Below are 24,930 nucleotides of genomic sequence, written 5' to 3' on the forward strand. Positions count from 1 at the left end.
TCAATCTAAACAGACATGGATTAAAGGTCACACAACTCACATCTCAAACTCAAAAACACAGGTGTGTGTTTAAGAAGGCAGGGATTGGTAGTTTTGGAACTGTGTTTTATGAAAGAAGCAATGCAATGTTGCTCCAAATGTTTTATTATAAAAGACAAAACGGAGCTTAAAAATCACGTTTTCTGAGAACAGTCACATTGTTTTTAAAAGTTATTAAAAGGTAATCAAAAATGTTTGGCAATAGACACTGTGCTTGGCTGCTGTAGTGTAAACGATCAGTTCTGTGTCAACATTTTTCAAAAAGTACTCATATACAGTAAACAAGCCCTACAGAGAACGCCGATCCGGCAGCTAGCCCAAGCGTGAGGAAGAAAGACATGATGACGCCTGCCGGCTCGGCCAGCTCCCGCGGCACAACTTTGGGTCCGTAGATCATTGGCAGTGTGCCCAGATACCCGTTAGAAACCCCCAGCAAGCAGACGAAGACCACAGGGAACAGATCATGTGCAAAAAACACGTTGTGCAGGTGATACCGTGGCTGGTAGTTGCACAATATGAAGAGCGGAACCAAGATGGTCCTCAAGCACACCAGCAGTGGCAGCATGCGGCTGGTGGGGCCCGGCACCTGCAGCCAGGCGGTCACCTGGCGGCCGCAGAAATCTGCAATGTTGTACAGTAAAAAACTAGTGAGCGGCACAAAGTATGTGGTGGTCCATGGGTTTCCGGGGTCTTTATTCATCGACTGGATTCCAGATGATACGGCAGGGAAAATCATGATGGAGATGAAGAAGACATAGAAGACGCAGCAGCCCAGCATCCATGTCTTTTTCAGGATGGGTTTGAGGGGCGGTACAGAGTTTGAGGTGCTGTTGTGGCTGTTCGACTCACTGACGGGTGTAGCAGCCATTTCCATGTAGTATCTGAGAGAGAGAGATTTACATGATCACAAAAAAGAAATCCACCATAGAGTCCAGACACTCAATAGGAGGCATTAACTATAACAAAAGAAGCAATTTACAACCCTCTGATAATTGACAACAGCTTTTACAAATGACTATTGTGTCAAGTGAGCCACAACACCTTAGCATTCTTTGGACATGCAAACAATAGCGCCTGCCAAATGGATAAATGTAATGTATGTGGGAATAAATCATGCACGAAACATACATTCAGAATTCATAAGAACACTAGATGCTTCACAAAAACAAATGTGTTCAACACGTTTTCAACTTTGCTGTGTCAGTAGGAAATATCAAAATAAATTTCCAAAACATTCTTTACTATTAACAACAATAATCTAACAAGACCTTTGTAAGAAAAATATTTGATTCTCTTCAGGCATCTTGGAGATGTCGCCACACTTCTTGTGGATTTATCTATTCACTTTTTCAATCACAGTAACAAAAAATATGTATAGCTTTTCCTATCACTGCTATGCGGATGACACACAGCTCATTTCAGCCTAATGTTCCGTATCGTTCCCCCGCATCCAATTAATATCTCTGGTCTTGGCCTACAAAACCTTCATATCTTCACTCGCTAATTCAGGTTTATGTACCCGCCCGATCCCTGCACTCTGCAATCGAACAATGTGTTGTGGTGCTGTCCCACAAAGGGAAAAATCCCTCTCACACACTTTCTCCGGATGTGTTCCTGAAACAATCTTTCCTATCCCCCCAAAAAAATTATTAGCTTCGTATTCAGGTTTTACTCCACTCATGCATTTTTGAGCTTTTGTTGCAAAAATTGCTTCTATTGTTTTCCCCTGCATTGTAAGTCACTTTGGATAAAAGCGTCTGCTAAACGACTAAATGTAAATGTAAATATATAATGTAATATAATAAAAATCTATCTTTCATCTAATCTTAAGAAACACTTTCTTCCCAAAATGCACCTCATGAATGTTGTTAAATGTGTAGTTAGTCTTTAGGTTGTAGGAATTTTGCTCTTTTAATTATAGATCAATTCTAGATGTATTGTGGTCATTCAAGTCCAGTGTCTGTTGAATTTCAATATAATCAAACCTCAGGAGTGACAAAGTCATCCAACAGCAATGTGAAAGACAGCACAACATAATACACAGAAACTGTGATACATATCCAGGTTAATAAATGATTTTTTTTTGGAACTTTTCCTAAATACATGTAGAAATATGATTGTGAACACCATGAGGTATTAAACTCTCAACATTAAAGTTGTCCAAAGTTGTATGCAACTATATTTTGAAGTCTTTTGTAGTCGTAAGTTTTATGTGACAGTATTTAAGTTGATATTCCCTGAAATATGCATTACTAAAATCTTAAATCGCATTAAAATGTCCCCATATTCAAACTGACACAAGTCCAAAATAACAAACCAATCTGACAAAGATTTAATAACATTTAGAATGAATTAGTCTGTCCACTAGATATCACTTAATCATATTTAGATATCACTTACATTTTTACAAAGGGTGGATGTTACATCAGGGAGCATTTCCTTCATTCATTGCTTTATTAACAAGGGGGATGCGGGTGTGTCATTGAACATCACCTTCACATAAAAGTCAGCGGTTCATATGATTGCATCCTCTCTTTACTGCTTATTTTGTTTGATATCTTAAATGTAAAACAACCTGATCCTGTTTGATCAAGGCATGTGACTGTTCCGTTTCAATATTCCCAAGTGAACCCCAAAGTACAGTTTAATCTTCAGGTTTGTGGCTCTTCATTTCTTTTTTTAATTCACTATTGTAATCTGATGGATACAGATCGTTTTTTTATATATTTATAGGATTTGTATTAAATCTAAAATCTTTGACTCGATTTGGGAGCTTTTGAATTGGAATCGAATCATAACATCAGAATTGATACCAGCCCTACATAGAAAGATGTGGAATAGAGCTCCTTTTACTTTTATGGTGATTTAATGATATTTTAAGGGCTGGCCTATGGAACAACACAGGAGATTAAATCATTTTACTAATGTAAGAATTGTTGGTTTTGATGAACTGTGCCTTTAACACCAGAATGATCAACAGTAACCTTTAATCTTCAAAGGGTGGCAGCGTGCTACAACTATGCCACATCAGCATCTGCTGATCTCTACAGCCCATGTGTGTCATGAAACTGCGGTTTGATCTCAGACTGCTGATGAAACTCACTGATTTACTAGCAGCACCACAGTTCCTCTTTCAATCTGCTCTCAAACAACACACTATCTAGATCATGTGCTGTGGTTATGATAGATCCTCAAATCAAAAGAAAGAAAAGTTGTCTGTTTTGTTTGATGTACTGTTTAGTGTAATGGTCATTGTGGTGACTTCCGGGCGACAATATACACTCTACAACAATATAAATAACTCAAAAATACAATTTATATCACAGCACAGCAGATGTAAGATCAACTACTGTATATGATTTGACACAGGAGTGAAGAAGATTACATTTGTATTTATTTGGCAGATGCTTTTATCGAAAGTTACCTTTGTCAATGAACTAACAGTGAGAGCAGCCCACAAAGCCATGTTATCAAGTAGGACTAGAGGTGAAGCCATAGGGAAAAGAGCTGACAGTTACGCCCAATGCAAGTATATTTACTTTGTCACTGCAAGTCGCCAGGGGTTGGCGGTTAGTTGACGCTCACGGGAACTGAGAGGAGAAGAATGACGTTAGCTCCCATCTTCACTCCTATTGGCTGGTGCTCCCAAAAGTCGCTCCTCATTTGCATAAGTTAAACATTTCTCAACTTTGTCGTGTCACTAGACACACCGATCCTGTCACTACACTGCTCGTGTCGCCAGAAGTCCCCAGCTCTCCATTTAAATGAACGGGATCATATTGCTTTGTCGCTTGTGTAATGTGATTGGGGCATTAGGTGAGTGCGGAACAGGTGTTCTTTCAGCTGTTTCTCGAAGGAAAAGCTGATGCATGGCATAATGTTAAATACATGTCCAAAACAAATCAAGCAAGAACCTGGCAATTTTACAATGCCGTTTGTTTTGAGGAATCAGAATCACATTTCCACCTGTTCTAACATTTCCAAGGGTTCATTTGGCACAAATACGTGTTTTTTTGTCTTTGGTGTGTTATAAGTTGCCCATGCATGTATTAGACACATTAAATTGCTAAAATTAGAGCATCGGAACTAAAGATGCATTCTATCTAAAAGTGAATGCTCATCCAGACCTGCCTCAAGCGCCTCATGTAACCACACCCCCACAAATCTACATCAGTTGATGGTATGATTTGACTAAGACCGCCCAAATGTATACGCGAGTAAGGTGGTCTACCTGTCAGTACAATTGAAGAGGAACCAGATGTTCCAAATATGACAAGAGGTGTTACATTTCCGTCACCCGCTTGCAGTATTCAACCAATCACTACACACTGGTTAACTGGCCAATCATAGCACACCTCACTTTTCAGAGCCATGAGCTTTGTAAAAAATCTGCGCGTTTCAGAGAGGCGGAGCAAAGAGGAGATACAAACATGCACGGTATATGAAAAATACAGTGTTTTTTAAGCTTAAATCGTGTATACACATTGCAAACATCTAAAAAAAACAATAATATTCGTTTAGCCGTGTCATATGACCCCTTTAAATGAGATTTGAGTGTTATAAAAACCCAAATTTATTATTCATTTGCTTTGAGTTAAACCAGAATATTATATATTTCAAGGTTCTATATAGATTAAAGTCATAGTTAACCCCAATGTTTTAATTCTGTCATCATTTACTCAACTTCAAGTTGTTTCAAACCTGTATCCATTTCTGTGTTCTGCTAAACACACAGGAAGATATTTGGAAGAATGTCAGTAACCAAACATTTCTCATTTCCCACTGACTACAATAATATTTATTTTCCCTACCATGACAGTAAATGGGGGATGAGATTTGTTTGGTTAATGACATTCTTTCAAATATGTTCCATTTATACAGGTTTGGGACTATCTGAGGGTGAGTAAATGATATTCATTTTTGGGTGAAAGGTCCCTTTACAAAAAAATATGCAATGATTTAACTTGAATTTCCTCACTTGATTATTCAAAAATACGAATTATCACATGGCCACATACATTTATTTATTTGGCATATGCTGTAATCTAAATTGTCTGTTCCCTGCGTTTGAACCTAAAACCGTGGCAACTGTGGCATTTACATCATAAATAAATTACATTTTCTACCCCTACGTGAGAGCTGATGTGGGATTTGTGATAGATGTTAATAAAACATACCGTGAGTAATCCAGTTTGGGCAGCAGCAGGTACATGCCGATACAAAAGAGGGTGAAGATGTCAGCAATGAGGAAATAGACCAGTGCACTATTGGTCACATCATTGGCCACCGCCAGAGCCACTATAGAGGATACAGCGCTCAAAGTGCCGCCCATGGCTTGACCTGACAAAGAAACAAGCAAAGTAATGTTTCAAAATGTGAAAATTGGCACCAATTTTATTTTGTTTAATTTTGGGCGGTTTTCCTGACAGGGAATTTTTAAACCAGAACTAGGATTTAGTTAGATCAGGATATTTAAGTCAGTTTTAGGAACATACTTTACAAAAACATTACTGGTGTGCATCTTTAGACAAAACAATCTGATATATTTTAAGACATGTCAGTACAAATTTTTTTCAATCAAGACACCTTTTACATTTACTTTAGTCTCGGACTTGGTTTAAGCCCTGTCCGGGAAACCATGCCTTTAACACCCAAACGGATGAAAATTAGACTTTAAATTGGAATTATTTAGTATTAACTTAATTGAAATATGAAATTTAAATGTTTATACAGTAAATGACCTTCTACTGATGATCAAAAGTTTCTGGAAAAAAAATCATGTGAGAACTATTTTTTTTTTTTTATAATTTTATAAATAACATTTTAACTGAACTAACTCCAGCGTCCAGATGGTGAATTAAATCAATAAAACTCAACAATACCTGAAATGAGTGCCTGAGATATCCTCATGGGAAAGTGGCCACTGATACCAAACATGCTGCCAGAGAAGATGTTAGACATCCCGCTCACCAGCGCTACACTGACCAGTGTTCCTCCAAAGAACTGCATCCTACATCCAGACACGTCCACTTTCACCAGCACTGTGGTCACCACAAACACCAGGAAGATCAAGATCAGAGACACCAAGATTCGCACCCGCGAGGAAAACCTGACAAAAGTACACACAAGATTGGATTAGATGAGCCAAGTGCGTGAAGATATCAAAAATGATAATGTACGGCTTTGTTCCACAGTAAGCCCAATGAACTATATAACTTGGCGTAAGATTTGTTAAACTCAGTTATCATTATTTCGTTCAAAGGTGTGGCCTTATTTTTATCATCATCATCTATAGCAGTTGGCAGTGGGTTTATCAGGCAGGGTGATTTTTCATAACTGCTGTCATTTGTAACACAAAACACATAGAATCTCTATTCACAGAAAGTACGGGAATTGGCAACAGTAACAAAAGCACAGTAGACTTGTAAAGCACTCCGTGTTTGCAAACTAAATTGCCTAAAATGCTTTGCATGTGCTGTTGTAAAAACTTTCATCCAACAGAAAGATCTTTCTTAAATTTTCCTGGTGCTCAGAGGTTAGAGCATGGTGCTAGCAACGCCAAGGTCATTAGTTCGAATCCCAGGGGATTGCACATACTTAGGATAAAATGTCAAATGCATTAATCTAATGTAAACGAGAAGATTCAAAAATGCCATTTGTGCTTGAATATTTGGGACATGTCACACCAGATTTACTTGGATGACATCTTATCCCATTGGTTGTCCTACCAGGAATATTACAAGACGGAGTGGCATGAAGAAGAGTTAACAGCATTTGACCTGAATGAAAAATAAGTCCCTTTCACACATACAGTCTTTACTGTTAAATTGCAAGAATATTGCAGTTAACAGAACATGTGTGAACAGGATCTTTATGGTAAATCGGTACTTCCAATTTTCCAGTAATAGAAGACGTAACGTTACCGGCAAATTCCAGTAAGAGGCGATGTGTGAACAGCACATTTGTGTATTTACCATGAATTTACCAGAGTGGCTTTACCAGTTATTTACCAGTATTGCTGTATCAAAACGCCTATTGACACTAGGAGGGGCTGTGTTTGTGTGTTACCTGTTCACCAGGAGGTAGTTGAGGATGAGACACAGCACTGATGGAACAGTTGAAGCAATGGCAAGATAGCTCTCAAAGTAGTCCTGAGGACCAAATGAAGAGAAAGAAGCCTTCAAAATATTGAAATGTGTGACCTGCACTCGTTTTTTCATGTAGGCAATTTTGTGTAATCAATTTTCACATTGATAAAATAACAAAGAAAATGATCATGGTACAGTATTATCATATTGTAATGTTGCATTTAATACATTTACTGTTGTCAAAACCAACAATTCTATATACTATTGACACCATGTAGCTTTTCATAAAAAAACTGCTTTAAAAAAACATCAGCATGTCTAAAAAGAAGGTGACACGTTACAATAAAGTTGTATTTGTTCACATTAGTAAAACAGTGGTTCATGCTAGTTCATTGTGCTTTAACTAATGTTAACAGATACAACTTTGGAGCTTGTACACACACACATTCACTTTTTCCTGTCCTTTCAGTTTACAATCAGAGTGGAAGTGAGAGTGACAAAGAGTGAAGCATTAAAGCGGCCCTGCAACGATGTGTTATGCATTCTGAATTCTTTACAATGTTAAACATGCTGTCTTCTCATGCTTAACGTGGTCAACTTGTCAAAAAACGAGTTGGGCGTATGACGTAGTATTTCTGTGCTCGACACACTCCACCAGCGATCGTACAGGTTTCGGAAAGTTTTTTTTCGAACATATAAAACTTTTTGTAACAACTTTTCTTAGCCCCTTATTGGACAATTCTCCCGGTATAGCACGTGGCGCGTCCCCAGGAGAGCAGGAGAAGGAGCATACGCAGACTTCACTTTCACTTCTAGGCAGGAGAGAGAGAGAGCATACGTTCGCAAAGTTCAGGTGTTTGTTTGTTGACGGCATTTGGGTGATGAATGTTATATAAACGGTGAATATAACGCAGATTTGGAGATCGTTTGTAAGTGATTTATGGAGCCGTCCCAGCGCTAAAGATGCCGGATATGAACCACATGCGGTGAGTGAAACTGATGTCTTTGTTTTCTTGACAATGTGCTTTAGTTCAGTACCGCTCCCCCCCATGCGCCGTATGATTTTGGAAGTAATCGTACAGCTGTATCTATCTTTTATACATGTGATCAAACTTAATACTCTTCAAACATACGGCCTATGCAATAGTACTCTATAGGTACTCAAGATTAATATGAGATTGGTAGAAACCCTGTGTGTTACGCCCGCTTTAAAATTAACGTGCAGTCAGCGAGTGGACAAAATCAGATCCAGAGAGACAAACACTGCACATGTCAAATCATTAACCAAAGTTTATGTGTTTATAACATCCATTTTCTAGTTTTTACCTTGTAAAAGTGTACTTCAGTTCTCCAATGACTTTCCAATGAAAGGATCCCTCAAATATCTCAAGATCATTCTCATGCACACACTGATATAAACACAAAGACAAACACACTTACACCGATGTCATTCTGAGTGTCTTCATGGCCTGAAGGGCTGGAGCTGTTACTCAGCTTGTAGAGCCAGTATTGTTTGGCTGTGATGAAGAAATTCCAGGGCAGCAGAGAGCCGATGCCCATCAGGAAAAAGATGAAGTACACCATATTGTACGAGTCTTCCGGCGGGCGACGGTCTGCCAGTGATCCAGCGCCGTGCTGCCGAGAGAGCAGCGGGGAGGTGTCACCCCCCACATTCTCGCCCTCAGAATGCTCTTCATCACACGAGATGTCAGAGGGCATATAGGTGGAGTTCAAGCTGGGCTGTAATGACTGCTTACCGTCCATTCTTACACAGGAAACATGAAGAGAGGGGAGGGAGGTTGCAGATATGGGAAGCTTGACCAGGAGGAATAAAAGAAGGCTGAAGGAGAAAGAAAAATTGTGATCCTTATAAAAACAATGTAAAACTAGATATTTACATTTCCTGACAAAACACGATAGGTGTTTGGCTCAATGTATTATAGCATTTACTGCTAGTCACTTTATTGCAGGCAAACGCCTGGTGTGGACGTGATTTTATGGCAAAATATTATACAATATTTAAATTATTGTAGAATTTCTTGAAGTGCATAAATAATCATGATTGTTATCTATTATGCTGCTTAAAAAAGAACTGTATTGCAGTGTTTTACTGTCTTGTATAAAATTGAAAAAATGATAATAACAATTGGGTTGAGTTTTGAAGTAAAACACCTGAATGCCTTAGTTGTCATCATATCAAAATATATCTTTTTTAAGAGGCTTAATTTTCTTTATGCAAATTAATTTCATGCTTACAAATATTTTGCGCTGTACATATCACACACACAAAAGGGAATCTGAGTGTAAGTGTATTCATCACACTTACCTGAGCTCTACCTACTTCTGCTGTAAAATGACCATCAGGCTGACATTACAGTGACATTCTGGATAAGAGACCGTTTCTGCTCAGAATACAGGTGAGAGATTAAGACTCTGCAAGATATCCAAACAGAAGAACACATGTAAAGATCTCCACTGGATTACTCGTACAGTAAATTTCACACAATCTAAAGCAGAACGCACACACATCTGCTGTCTTTTACTGAGGTATCTCTCTCTCTCTCTCTCTTATCTGCAGTGCATGCATCAGTCAAGAAACTGCTGATGCTTTAGTTAAACACATGGATCACACCACTTACAGCCAGCTCACATGCTTGTGTTTGTGCTCTGCTCAGGGTTTCTGCTGGTCGATCACATGACACCACACAACACAGAAACTGACAGTCTCTAAATAATATACAAACACAGACACAAAGGCTTTCTCCAAAAACAAACAAATAAACATTATGTAAGATCAAAAGTTAGAGTTTGGGAGAAATTAATACTAAGATATCTGTCTATGTAGGCATCTTATTAGGTTTTGAGAGGCAGCCCATGTCAATTATTAGATTAATAGGGAAGTGTGCTTCTGAATGACTGAGAAGGCAGACTAACGTTATAGTGCCCTGCCCAACATCCTTTAAACTGTGTGACAATATGTTTGAAACGTCAACGTCAATAACGGCTTGTGAATTAAATGAACTGGGTTTAGATCTAGAAAGTTAACATATGGTTATATAACGTATGTAGTAAATAATGTAACTATGCCGTAAGAAGAAAGTTGTTTTGGAGAAACAGTGTCGATACATTTTGTGTAAGTTAGCCTTACCGTCATCAGGTGACTGTAATGTATAACATTTCTTAACACATACCTTTACACCAACTGCATTATTATAATAACGCGACTACTAGCGATTATTTATGTAGTTTTTCTTTTTCAGTTAGATACTCACCGAAACTTTGTGTTTAGCCGATTTCATTCTATGTATATATGCAGACGCAGGCAAAGAAATAAAAAATATCGTGCGTGTCTGTACATGACAACATTAAATTACATCTGAGTGAGTACACAACAACATTTGCTAGTGTACTAGGAAATGACGGTAGCGTGACAAATAATCTGTGACAGGATTTCAAAATAAAAGATAATAAATAAGGTTTTACGGTAAATTGTAAGGTAAAGTTTAATTTATGGTTTGAGAGATGTGTAGACCTTAATATTTTATAATAACATGAGTTCATGTTTACTAACAGCCAGTGCAAAAACAGCATTAACACTAAAAGACTAATGCCTTGATCTGCAAAGATCCATTTACACATACATTGGTTTGCTATGCAGTTGTATGTATTATGTTAAAAGTCAATTTTATTTCTGTGTATATTTCTTGTTCGTCTTGTCCAAGCACCTTATTTTAATACCACTTAGTTGTTTGTTGTATGCACAATCATGTCAAGACGTATCTTACAAAGAACCAAATTAATGAGTAATATTATACTTTGCATTAAATAAAAAATTGAACATTCGTTATCAAATTTCTATTTCTGAATTTATTTGTAGCAACTGTTAAAAACAAACTATTATGGCAATTAGTCCTACTATTTAATTTTTTTTTAAATGCACTATGCCTCTATCCAAGGGGTCTTTTATTTTGAAATCCGTTGGTTGTACTTTTCTCTGTGTTCATCAACGAAGCTGCAGTGTCCTGTGTGATTATATGCGAAGAAGAGCCTTTAAAAAACACCCATTTAACATTTAATTGTAAGTTTTTATTAATGTAAATAATGTTTAAATCCATGTGTGTGGGGATTGTCGTTGTAAAGCGGGATTCTTAAATGCGCCTCTATAACCATGTGAACAACTCACGTGGATACAGCTGAAGATCGCCATACTGGTGGCATTCATGTTTTATCAGTTTTTTCTTTAGAACATGGGAACAATCTGTCATTGTAAAAGTTTATTTTATATTGTTATTATAAAATTAGTTATATTTATTTTAGAAGCATATGATAATCAATCACCAATATAAATCTGGTGTCCACGGTAGCTCCAAACATCTAATGTGAATGTAATAATGTACTCAAAAATCTGTCATATTCACGTCCTTAAAGTGTAAATTACAAATACTATTAAGAACAATCAGCTGTTCATCATGCCCCCATTTTAATTTCCATGATAACCATTGAATTCAATAGAATTTCTGTGAAGGTTTGCGTTTTTCAGGATTGCTTTGTGATAAATATAAAGTGCTGGTGCTTTTAGTGTGTTGACAGACAATGGCAGATGACGGTCCAGTTGAGGATTATCCCACTGAAATAGAGGACAACCTGAATGACTTTGATTCCTCTGTGACTTCAGTTCAAAACATGGTCCAGAGTCTCATATCTGCGTCCAGAAGCAACCATCTGGTTAAAGTAAGCAGCGCATAATGCACAAATCAATGTTATGAGCTGTCACAAGAGGATGGCATTTCATGTAGTGCTTTTGTCTGTTTGTCCCTCATTCAAGTTGAGTCCTCTTGATCAAGCTAAATTGGACCTGATGTCCGTATATGCACTCAACTCAATGTTCTGGAGTAAGTTTTCTACGTGTGGTTTACTTGCATGTCTGATAACATTTTTTATACAGTTATGACAACTGACATTCAACTTTTCTTTTTAGTGTATTTGGTGACACAAGGAGTCAATCCAAAAGACCATGGGATCAAACAAGAGTTGGTAAGAGAGAAACAGGATCATCTTTTACTTGAGGCAATGTTTTGGGTTCAATACAATTAAGTTCAATCAACACATGATTATGATAATGCACTTGCCAGTGAGGTGCCAATGAGTTTAAAACACACAAATGAGGGTTCATTTCAAACCTGTATGACTTCCTTTCATCCACAGAACAGGAGATATTATTGAACATTAGAATGATGTTAACAGCCCCCCATTCACTTGCAGTGGTTATGATAGAGGTGAATGGGGGGGCTGTGCTGTTCTGTAACCAATATTTTTCAAAATATCTTCTTTTGTGTTCTGCGGTTGAAAGAAAGTCATATAGCTTTGAAATGACAAAGGGGCGTGTAAATGATGACAGAATTTTCATTTTGAAGGTGAACTACTCCTTTTAAAATGTGTATCACCAATGCAAATCGTATGTTTTTCTTCCTTTGTGTCTCAAGAATTTGAATCTTTGTGCATAATTCATATCATTTACATTTTTTTCATCAGTCCTACCACATTTTCTTTTGTTAACGTGTGTTATATTTTTATTGCCCTTTTTTTTCCTTTATCTCGCAAATACACTTTTTTTCTACCTTTTGATCCTAGAACATTACTTTCATAAAATAAAATAACTTTTTGCAGAATTGAAACAGCAATGTTTTAGTCCATAAAGCACACTTTATTGTGTCAATGAGTGTAATTCAGAAATGAGTCTTCCTCTTCACAGGAGAGAATCAGGACTTATATGAACAAAGTAAAGGAGATCGCAGACAAAAAGAAAGCTGCACGGCTTAACACAGACGCAGCCTCGCGGTTTGTTCGAAATGCATTGTGGGATGCAGAGGACAAGAAACGAAAGGACAACAATGAGCATTCACACAGAGGAAAACATAAGAGGTTTTAATTGACTTGAGTTGACTGTTTAACATACACACACACACACACACACACGCTTTGCAGTTTGTGTTCCTTGACAAACGTTATTTTGCTGACTTGGGGATTGTACAGTTGAAATCTCACTTGATTATACAGACAAAGAGCTTTTAAAGCTTTAAATATGTGACTGTTAGTGCTGAAAAGATGTTGAACAGTAATATTTTTTGAAAACTGTTCAACTAAGGAAGAAACTCAAAGTATTTTTATTGTTTTATTTTTTCCATTTGTTTTTCATAGTCTTGCATATGTTTTATTTCTTGATTTACATAATCTAGAATGTGGACCGTTCATACAACTGTCACATTAAAACTTTTAAAGCCTCTTTTGTCATTTGAAGATTTTTTTAATCTTTGCCAGATACATTTTAAACATCGGAAGAACATATTTTGAATATATTTGGGTGAATGAACAATTTTCTACAGAGAAATAATTTGAAAGCCAACTTTAGTTTAATAAACATGTTTACATGATTTAAAGTCGTTTGTCATTTGTACTATTACTTGTATTCCTATTTGATGATTTAAGTGGTGCTTAAATTCTGCTTTAGTTTTGTTTAATATTTTGTCAAACTAGCTTCAAGCCAACAGAGGGCAGTAAAACTTTGTTCCATAACTGTTTTGCTGAGAACTGGCACTTACATGAAAGTTCTGAAAGGCAGAATATACTTGAAAGGAAAACTACAGGGTCTTGGAAAATTATGAAATACTTGGTAAAGAGATTCTTCATATTGACTATTGTCGGAAGTGCTTAAGGGTATAATTATACTGCAGCATGTCTCATGATGTGATGTGGGATATTACATTAATCTTGAAACTAATCAGAGTAAGAGACACAAGAAAGTTAGCTAGGGGAATAACTCTTGACTTAAAGATGAAAAATAGAAGAATTGCATTTAAAAAATAACTTGTCGTCTGTTCGTTATCTGTTGGGGTACATAAATGTACCTTTACACTTATGCTGGTTTCAAGTGATGTGGGGTTGTGTAGCTCCACAAGGTTTTATTTATCAGTAGGAATCCCAGCTTTCTGAGTAAAGCTACGATCTGTAATACTAACCTCTCTATCACAACCTGTGTTTAAAACATTGCACTGCAGGTTATACAGTTGTGTTCAAAATTATTCAACCCCCAATGCTGTAAATGGTTTTAGGGAATTTAGTGTACATTTGTAATTGTATTCAGAATGAAATCCTACAAGGACTTCTTAAAGAACCATCTGCAACTAAAATGACATCAATTAGTTTTGTAATACAGTAGTAAATGTTTCTTTTGTGAATTCTTCATTGACATAATTATTCAACCCCTTAAAGACTACCACTCTGAAGAACAGAGGTTTAATGAAGTGTTTTCAATCAGGTATTGAAAACACCTGTGGATATCAGGGATCAGCAATAAAGCCTAATAAGCACCAATTAGGCAGCTTTAAAATGACTGTGATACTCAGCTCCTTCTAGACATTTAATGGTGTGGTTACAAACATGGTGAGGTCAAGAGAATGGTCCAGGAAGACAAGAGAACAGGTGATTACTCTTCACAGGAAGGGCAATGGCTATAAGAAGATTGCAAAGATGTTAAACATACCAAGAGACACCATAGGAAGCATCATTCGCAAATTCAAGGCAAAGGGCACTGTTGAAACGCTACCTGGTCGTGGCAGAGAGAAGATGCTGACTTCGACTGCTGTGCGCTACCTGAAGCGTAGAGTGGAGAAAAGTCCCCGTGTGACTGCTGAGGAACTGAGAAAAGATTTGTCAGATGTGGGTACTGAAGTTTCTGCTCAGACAATACGGCGCACCCTGCGTAATGAAGGCCTCCATGCCAGAACTCCCAGGCGCACCCCCTTGCTGTCCCCAAAGAATAAGAAGAGTCGACTGCAGTATGCCAAAAGTCATGTGGACAAACCACAGAAGTTTTGGGATAGTGTTCTGTGGACTGATGAAACAAAATTAGAACTGTTTGGGCCCATGGATCAACGCTATGTTTGGAGGAGGAAGAACAAGGAAAGAACACCTTGCCTACTGTGAAGCATGGCGGGGGGTCAATCATGCTTTGGGGCTGTTTTGCTTCTGCAGGTACTGGGAAGCTTCAGCGTGTGCAAGGTACCATGAATTCTCTTCAGTACCAGGAGATATTGGATGAAAATGTGATGCAGTCCGTCAGAAACCTGAGGCTTGGAAGACGTTGGAAATTTCAACAGGACAATGATTCCAAGCAGACCTCCAAGTCCACTAGAGCATGGTTGCAGATTAAAGGCTGGAACATTTTGAAATGGCCATCGCAGTCACCATACTTAAATCCGATTGAGAACCTCTGGTGGGACTTAAAGAAAGCAGTTGCAGTGCCCAAGCCTAAGAATGTGACTGAACTGGAGGCTTTTGCCCATGATGAATGGGCGAAGATACCCGTAGATCGCTGCAAGACACTTGTGTCAAGCTATGCTTCACGTTTAAAAGCTGTTATAACTGTAAAAGGATGTTGTACTAAGTACTAAGATTGAATGTCACTTGGGGGTTGAATAAAACTGATAATGATGTGAGCTCAGAAAAGACATTTGTGGTTATTTCATTATAAATGTTATATTTGTCTGACCTACACGTGCCTCTTTGATTTAATTGTAAGCAGGATGACTGAATGATCATAATCAATGTCAAACCGACCAAAACAATCAATTTCAGTGGGGGTTGAATAATTTTGAACACAACTGTACATACTCATCTTAACGTGGGTTGAAGTCAAATGACACCAAACTAACATTTCTGACGATTAAAATAAATAAGACCGAAGAAATACTAGAAGCCTTTATCGCTGTGACAGCTTTCCACACAGTTTTTGTATGTTCCTGCACAATAACAAGAACTTTATTTTTAACAGCTTTTGGCAGAAGCTTATTCGTATTGGTCAGAATTCGTCTATAGTCATTTGGTTTTACTGTACAATTAAGTGCGTAAACATATTCTGATAATAAAGCATATCAATAAGGTGCATCGAAATGATTACTTGCACTAAAAACCTTTAATTTGATGGAATTTTGCAGTTTTTACTCAATGTTCACATTAAAATACAGTAAAAATTTAGTTAGAAAATAAGTAGGAAAACTATCTGGAGCTGCTTGAATATTAGACTGTAATTATTGTTATTAATATTACAGTAATAATATTAATATTATTTTATTGGATATTTTTGACAGTGTAGTTAAAGTGGCAGTGAACTGTATTTGCTATTCTCTGGGGCAGCACAATAATATACAGTTAAAATATTCATTCACACCAGAGAAACTTTTGCTCTAAATCGTATTTAAAGCAAAATTATGTTAAGAACATTATGTGAGAACATATTCTTGATATCTTAAAAATTTGAGTAAGGTCATGTCAAAGATCGAAATCATAGTGAAAGGAATCAAACTTTGAAGCCCATTATCTTATAATCAGATCATGAGACTTTAGTCTGGTTTACACAGACTTAGTCACAAAAACATTGAATTGGTCTTGTCGCATAACTTTTTACTCTGTGTGGAAGTTTACAGAACCATTTTAGGAAACCGATTACCAAACTTGACTCGTAGTATAACCATTATTTTCCATTTAAGATTTTATGTCTAAACTTTTGGGAGTCCATTCAAATAATGTGTCCAAAATCATGTTCCTAAATAATTGTATTGGAAATGCAAGGTCAAGCCCAGTGCATTGCATTGTGAGTTACGATATTATTCCATGCAGTGTGCTCTGAACATTGGAATACTGCACAAATGATAAAAGTAGTGTACTATTTCAAATAGCCGGTGTGATGAATGCACGACAGATGGAATGGGAAAAGAACAGAGGATGTTAGGAAGAACCCTTACCTCCCCTTCACTCCCAGTCTAATCACAGCTCGTGACCTCAGCAGTGCTGTTGTTGGCTCCAAATAAATGATCGGGGCCTGGACCCAAGAGAGGCCGTCCCTGCCGTGAGTGATGGAGTGTAGTCTGACCCAGAGGCTGTTTACACAGCACACCAAACATTCTTCTCCCTCATTTGTGCCACCTTCTATTCACCTTGTTGGGTGTAGAAGGATAGATTAATCAGGATAAGAGACTTTTATTTACCCTCGCTGGGCTGAGTGGGACAAATTGCTTTTGAAAGTCGGACTCGGTCCCCACCACGGAGCCTAAAGACTCCCCCTCTCGCTTTCTCTTCCGTTTCTTTTTCCCCAATGCACAGGGGTTTTACATTAAGAGGAAATTACAGCATGCTGAAGGCACGCATGCAGGTTTTTGATCAGAGTCTTGCCTTTATGACTACATGAAAGTGCTTCATGGATTATGAAATGATATTTTGTGAGAAGGTGTCTTGAAACACCTTGACCAAGTCTCGAGGAGGCCTAGATGGCATATTTGAATGTATCTTGTTGGAATCACGTCGCATTTTATCCAAAATCAGTTGCTGCATTTTTTTTTAATTTGGGATGGCTACAGGCATTTTCCCGAAAAATTGTTGTATGTGAAAATTAAATATATAAATAAAAAATGCTACATATTGTTTAATGTTAAACGTTTATTTACAACATAAATTAAATCCTGCATAACATATAAATTAAAATAAAAGTTTTGGTAACACTTGAAGCATTTATGTATAATGCATTATAAAAGGTTATTAAAGGATATGATGCATTATAATTATTCATAAAGTGTTTTGTAACACATTAAATGTTGTTGTAAAGAATTTAAACCAAAATTTTACCCAAAAATCCAAAGTGTAACAATAAATTGGTAAGTGTTTTAATGTATTAACTTTGGTTATAATTATTCAAGAGACATTACAATACATTACCAGGAATAATTAATACGTTAAAACTACTTTTATAATGCATTATACATACTGTATATGTTTTAAGTAAAGTGTTACCAAAGTTTTGTATAAAAATTATGAGAATGAGGTCATGCATTTGACACAATGCCAAAAATCTCAATGGTTCCAAAATAGGCTATATTTTCTTTAAGCAATTTCTTTTTTTTAGAGTGAAATGTGATCTGTACCAGGAGCCTCGTTTTCGTTCACGGCACATTAAACACACCGTCTACTCAGGCTTATGGATGCAAGGGACTTCTTTCAGATATTTTCATCATTTATTCTTTCAGCAGAGTGTAGACAAATTTGTTAAATTTAAGAGCAAACCTGTGTGAAAGTTGACTGAACGCTTGTTAGGGTTTTGAAGTACTTGCCAAGTATTAAAAGGCCACAAACTCTCCAAAGGTTCTTCTTCAGTGATGGATCTCACACACTGAGGTGCTGTGTAATGGATTTGATCCAACACAGTGGTTTATTCAGCAGTCATAGCGAGAGCAAACCACAGCTGTCGCTACATATATTTCCTGAAGAATGTTTCAGACTTGTTGCTGACGGCTGTGAATTCAAATTTCTCCCCAATGACAGATTATAGGTTTTAAGGATTGTCTGTATACACGCACTGTGGAGGAAAGTGTGTGTTGTGCGTTTGTAAGGCAGATGATCAGGATGAAATCTGCCCTGTAAAACGACAGCTGGCATTAGCACCGCAGCTGACCAACATTTGTCCTGTGGTCATTATCATTAAATGTCTGGACAATGTAGTCTTCCCTCTGAGAGGCTTTTAATGGTATTTGTGTAATAGTTTTTTAAAACTTTATTTTCTTAATCCACTTTGCACATTCTAATAACTATAAGTAATGAACTCTCATTAATTTGCAACTGCATGTCAACTTACTTTTATTAATTTGCAATTACTTGTAAATAGATGCTCATATTTTGCAACTACATGTAAGCTTACACTCGTTAATTGGCAACTACATGTCAACTAACTCTCATTAAATTGCAACTACATGTCAACTTAATTTAATTAATTTGGAATTACATGTCAATACAAGCTCATATTTTGCAACTACATATGTTAACTAACTCTCATTAATTTGCAACTTACAGATGAAAGTCGCTCATAACAGTGTTTATGCTAGAGGTTAAGGTTAGGAGAATACGTTGCCATGTAGTTGCACAGTTTGACTAAGATTTAACTTTATAATTCCATAGTCAATAGAATGTCTTTTTTGGGACCATCAAAATAAACCGTTTGCAGATATTAAGCAGACAGTCTACTAATGTATAGAATACTCCAATATGAAAGAAGTTGCAAAGTTAGGTTTAGTTAATAGAATGTATAAAGTCGACCAAATAAAGTATTACCCTGTTTTTGTGCTAACAGTATTTTAAGATGTGCTAGCAAAAAAGTACTCGAGTATGTTGCAATTTGAAGTTATTTTAACAGAAAAAGAAGGTAAAATACTACTGTAAAGACATTATAAGTTACACTGACCATATACACGATGCAAATTTACATTTTGTTTGAATCACTCTGCATAAGGCGATGACACTGACACCTTTTTTTTAATCTAAAGTATATTATCAAGAGGGATGTTGGTGTTTAATGGCTGGTAGATAAGTTTAAAGGTTGTTAGGAAGGGTATTGGAGCTCTCTTTTTTCCCTACAATGAAATAAGTGCTTTATAGAATGTCAGGGGAGGCTGTCTACCCTGTGTCATGTTTGTGTTTTATGACTGTATGTGGGGAGTGTGTATGTAGCACACTCAACACTGATGTGAGTTCACTGTAACGGTGGTTAAGGGTGTAGTAAACTCTGGGCCCTTCACATTTATGATCTGAATGAAGTAGCTGAAAAACAGCCTCAGACTCTCTCTTTCCAGAATCCAATACACTGGCTGACTGACTGGAAGTATATATCCTTCAAGCACCCTGTCAATGGTGGTCATACATTTAAACAGGAAAATTCAAACATGCACCTTTTATTGTCGCCTTGAAATTACAAGGCTATCTGCATTCTCAGCAGTTTTGAGATAATGAGCTTCAAAGTTTTTGCATTCTGTGAAGTTGTTTTAAATAATGTCCCAAAATGTACATAACGTAAAGAAGAAACAAATGTAAATAAGTAGTCCAAGATTTAACTGTATAATTCCATGTGTCCTTACAGAGAACAGAGATTAAACATATATATAAATCTAGAGAAAATGATTTTATGAAATTTAATGATGTTCTCACAGCTTTGTGCTTACTTTTTCAACACTCATTTATCATCATAAAAAGTAATCTTTTATCTTTTTTCATATTTTTCCTGCTATGAGATTAACAAGGTTGCACAATTTTATAATAGAAATTTTATAATAGAAATCACCATTGTATATATATATACATCTTTGTTCATTTTAGATACTTTTAAGTAATTCAAGAGAAACAAATTGTCTTCTGAATTTAAATCATGTAACATGCAATATAATGTTGTCGACATCGTCAGACTTTCTTTTTCATCTGAATTCCTTTTTCATTATATTGAATGCTAGAATTGCCAGTATTATTTTATATTTCATTTATCAATACACTTTTCTTTTAACTTTAGGATTTTGTGAGCGAATCGCTGCAGAAGGTTATCTCATAACTTTTTATAAGCTTTTTAAATTATTATTATTAACAAATAAAACCTATTATCTCCTCTTTGTTTATTGTAGGCTAAGATCAAACATCCAAGTGCTAAGAATGCAACCTTTACTGTGTTACGAAACTGTAGCATGAAATGAGCACTAGGTGACACTGTAAGACTGCTTATTTTTACCAGCTCAACACACTGCCATACTGTATGAGGATGGTATGCTTCTAAACCTCTAAAACTGTAAACAAACTAACACTGAGTCTGGTGACAAATATACAAATGACCAGAAATAAGAACACAAATGCCAATAATTGTTAAAGCAAGCAGATTCAAAGGCCCTCATTTCACTGTTTAATAGACAATAGTCAATTTCTACCTTTTAACCTTATCTGTGTTTTACTTTACAGAGAATCTTTGATTAACCACACTTTATTTTTATTTTTAATATAAGATGTAATTTTAGATCTTTACATTTCCTCAAGAAAAGGATACAATGCTTTGGGTGCAATATAGCTGGTCATCAGGGCATTGATAGAATCAGAAGAGCTGACCTCAGTGTAAGTCTTAATTTTCTTTTACTATTTGCTAGACAAAATTTTTGCAAGTCTGACAAACCAACACATCACAATTGATGATTTGTGAAATGTGTTAGTTCAATATTTCGGTTGGTTAATTTTGATTTAAATGAAATAGCATAAAATAATTTGGGTTATAGAAAAATATAATATAAAACAATACAATATAAAAACATGATAAAACACAATACAATATAACATGTATTATATTATTTAATGTAGCTAAAACACAGATAGAAAATATAGACTGTCATATATCATTTCTTAACAGTGTCACCTGCAATAAGAGCCTTATTATCAAATTTCACCTTTCTAATAGTGCTCTTAAACTTGTTTGGCCCCCATATGAGTTTTAACAGGTGCTTTTTAGCACTTCTATGCCTGAAGGCGTCAATACCCATGTTTACTTTAAAGACCACTTTGATGGAATGTTTCTGCAGGGCACATGGCCCAATGAAACCCTTATCTTCCAGCAAGCTATGCAGTGAAAGGCATTCTCCTCTGACTGGGCTTGAATAGAGATAAATGATTGGTGCGTGTAGGAGGAAAGGATGTCTTGTGTGGAGTTTAGGAAAAGCTCTTGGTGAGACAGCTGCTGTCTAGACTGTCACTCTGACATCATGGTTGTGCCGTAGGCCCACAACTGAAGAGGAGCACTTGACAAGAATCTCAACTGACCCTCGCGGGCTGTAAGTTTATATGCTCTTCTTTAAACATCCTATATGTGTGCAATACCTGCTTCTGTAGCAAAAAACAACATGAGGCAAAAAGTTCATGTGACCCGTGAACCCACTACACCTAAAAGAAAGACACACATTGTGGGACTGTAATGCACGTAGCCATAATATCAAAGGTCCACAGTCAATTAGTTGTTAAAAACAAATTTAAAAAACATAATTTGGCAGAAACAAAAGTGTTGGATGGCTTAGATTGACCGTTCTATATGAGGCCGATATAGTCGCCTGATATACTCTACGGTTTGAGTTTTCTCATGAAGGTCATTGAACGAAGAACCAATAGAAACACAGCAAGTGATGATGTGTGAGATATCAGGTGTATTATTCATCTTTTCACACAAAGCAGTCCTACAGTGAACAGCGATTCAAAAAGCATTTCTTGTGTATGCATAGGTTTTGATTACATAGTTATCACTACAGGAAACACTTGTATCTTTATAATGACAATCTGTTGTATGTGGAAAAAAAAAGCACAAATATGGTAAAAAAATGTGTGAAAATAACAATACTTAATAGATGAAACTAAAATGGTACTTAAATTAAATGTTCAAAATGAATATCTTTCAATGATCACTATAAAAATATTTCCATATTTCTTTTGCCTTAATCGTTATTATGTCACCCTTTATGTTTGTCACTGGGTTTAGCAAACATCTCACCAACAAAACCTATTAAAAGTAAGCTTTGACAACACAGCATTTAATCATTTAAAAAGTACAATGTTTTTTTCCCATTTCCTGAAAATCAGCAAATTTGGACATCCGAGATTTCAGACATCAACACTGTATTGTAAATCATGACTTATGTACTGTATAGATTTATAAGATTTAAATCATAGACTTCGACATGATTGCATACCTTTGCTAATACAAACACGCTTAAGCGGCTATCCAATGTCATATTTTACAATCTGACAAGGAAACATTGTTATGAACAGACAAAATGAATGCTTGAATTAAGATGGTTTGCTGGTTTAAGGTGGTTTAAACTGGTCTTTCAGCCTGACCAACCTGCTTAGCATTTCATTAAGCTTCATGTCTCTGATCAGCTGACTAGCAGTCCGTCATGTACTTTAAATTAACTCAAATGTATTTCTACAGCACTTTTCACCATGTTGCATTACTGCAACGCAGATTTACAGTACATATTAGGACTGCTTTATAAGATGTATGTTAGCGATAGCCTAATAACAAATAATTAAGGTAAAAAAGATGGTACTCGGTTTCTAAAAGAAAGGTGACTAAACTAAAGACAACTACATCAGTATTTCAAGAAATGGACTGCAGCATCAGAAACAGGACTACCCTCAATTGGTTGTCAAAGATTTTTCTTTTCCTTGGATTGGTGCATCGTTTTTCCTTTTTGATATTACTGTCTTGTAATACTTGCGGCTGACGATCGTTACCTAAAACATGGCGGTGACTACCCATAATTCAATGGGTTGTTCATGTTATTGAGATGAAAGTGGTGAGACTACTATATGTCTAAACTAACTAAGATCTCCCAGTGAGCCAGAGGTGTAAAGAGTACCTGAAAACCATACTTAATTAAAAGTACAGATTCCTTGCAGCGAAATTGTTACAAGTCACCAATTCCAAAACGATTTCAGTAAAAGTCTAGAGTACCTGACTTTAACAGTACTTGAGCATTTTACTCATACTGAATGTAGGCCCAAAGAAGCACTAGTCCAGAACACTTAAGAGATATGTCAGTGAAAAACAAGAAATTGATCTATTAAGAATGGCATTTATTTTCTTAAATCATAACAAGACTGAACACCTTAAAATTGCAACAAATCATGGCCAACACCATAACCTACATCTATTACAAACACCCAAGTCTCATTAAAGTTCAAGTGCTCATAAGTAAACCAATCTCATTCAATAAGGTAAATATAACCAAAAAATAAAATAATATTTAGTAAAATGAAAAAGCTTTTTTGCTCAGGACATGTTGGTTTTTGCCTTATTGCCAGCTGCAGTCATGTCCTCATTTCCCATATAAACCGTTAGCGATTGACATCTACCTGATGCTGCACACCTATTCACATAAAGAAGCCATGTTGACATTTAAAAAATAGGGCAAAATCCACAAGATTGAAGTACCTTCAATATCCTGTAAATGGCAATATGAATTCTTCTGTAGAAAAATTAACTATTGCAAAGAAAATTGGTGCAATGTAATGTGTGATTGCATTAGTCATTACAAATTGAGTACATATACTTGATCTAAAATCTAGTAAAGAAGAAAGTAAAAGTTGCTAATATCTTTAAAACTCAGTACTACAAAGTAGGCAGAAAAATAATTCAGTACAGTAACTAATTACATTTACTCCAATACTTTACACTGTCAATTCCCAAACTTTTTCATTCCAGGACCCACCTAGACAGGAAAAAACTACCTTGAGACCCCCCAAAATATTTTTATCTAAATATGAGGAGAAAATACAGAGTCATCCTCTTAAAATAGAGTCGTTTTTATTTCTCTACATAGAATAAATTAAATTTAAGCTAAAAAATTCCAAATTATTTTATGGTAATATATAAAAACATCTTGTCATTTAACAGCCAAGTGACTTTCCACGACCCACCTCATGCCACTGTGCGACCCACAGTTTGAAACCCCCTGCTTTACACCACTGCAGAGAGCAAGCCAAAGGTGACAGTGACAAAGAAACCCTTCTAAACTATCAAGGCAGTCCAGCTCAGACCTGCAAACCATCTCATGTCAGGGAAAACTAAAGAACAACCTCAAGACAAATCCGTTAACAATAATACCATATGCTGTGTTTGGCCTCAAACTTCTTCCACGATAAAATTTAGCCGACTGCCAATCCAACTGTCACATTCTCAACCTCCCTCTTGTTTTCCTGCAAGATGTGCACAGCTATTTAAAGCGGACCGCTATTAGTAGGAAATAGCACAGCCCATGTGAGCTGCCTGAGTGGCTAATGGTGATTATACTTGATTTAAGCCCAACGTGTCATTAACTAATCGAGCTGTATTCTCCCAGTCTGAGAACTTCTGCCCCTTCAAAGGAGCCCATTATACTTCAAGAGAGAGTTCCTGAAACCCATGGTCTCC

General features: G+C 36.4%; 2 protein-coding genes across 2 annotated transcripts; one reads left to right on the forward strand and one right to left on the reverse strand.

The window, feature by feature from the left end:
- Positions 1-126: 126 nt before the first annotated feature.
- slc29a3 (solute carrier family 29 member 3) lies at positions 127-10,542 on the reverse strand. The gene is made up of 7 exons (XM_056761588.1): positions 10,400-10,542; positions 9,454-9,560; positions 8,568-8,967; positions 7,108-7,190; positions 5,922-6,148; positions 5,217-5,379; positions 127-920 (listed from the first exon to the last, which is right to left on the reverse strand). Exons 3-7 carry the CDS (start codon positions 8,889-8,891, stop codon positions 308-310), a joined length of 1,410 nt encoding a protein of 469 aa, XP_056617566.1. The 5' UTR covers positions 8,892-8,967; positions 9,454-9,560; positions 10,400-10,542; the 3' UTR covers positions 127-307.
- A 548-nt stretch (positions 10,543-11,090) lies between these two features.
- LOC130431839 (nuclear nucleic acid-binding protein C1D-like) lies at positions 11,091-13,558 on the forward strand. The gene is made up of 5 exons (XM_056761046.1): positions 11,091-11,205; positions 11,707-11,858; positions 11,953-12,019; positions 12,106-12,161; positions 12,880-13,558. Exons 2-5 carry the CDS (start codon positions 11,721-11,723, stop codon positions 13,054-13,056), a joined length of 438 nt encoding a protein of 145 aa, XP_056617024.1. The 5' UTR covers positions 11,091-11,205; positions 11,707-11,720; the 3' UTR covers positions 13,057-13,558.
- Positions 13,559-24,930: the final 11,372 nt, after the last annotated feature.

Source organism: Triplophysa dalaica, chromosome 11 (genome assembly GCF_015846415.1).
Source record: "Triplophysa dalaica isolate WHDGS20190420 chromosome 11, ASM1584641v1, whole genome shotgun sequence".
NCBI classification, from domain to species: domain Eukaryota; kingdom Metazoa; phylum Chordata; class Actinopteri; order Cypriniformes; family Nemacheilidae; genus Triplophysa; species Triplophysa dalaica.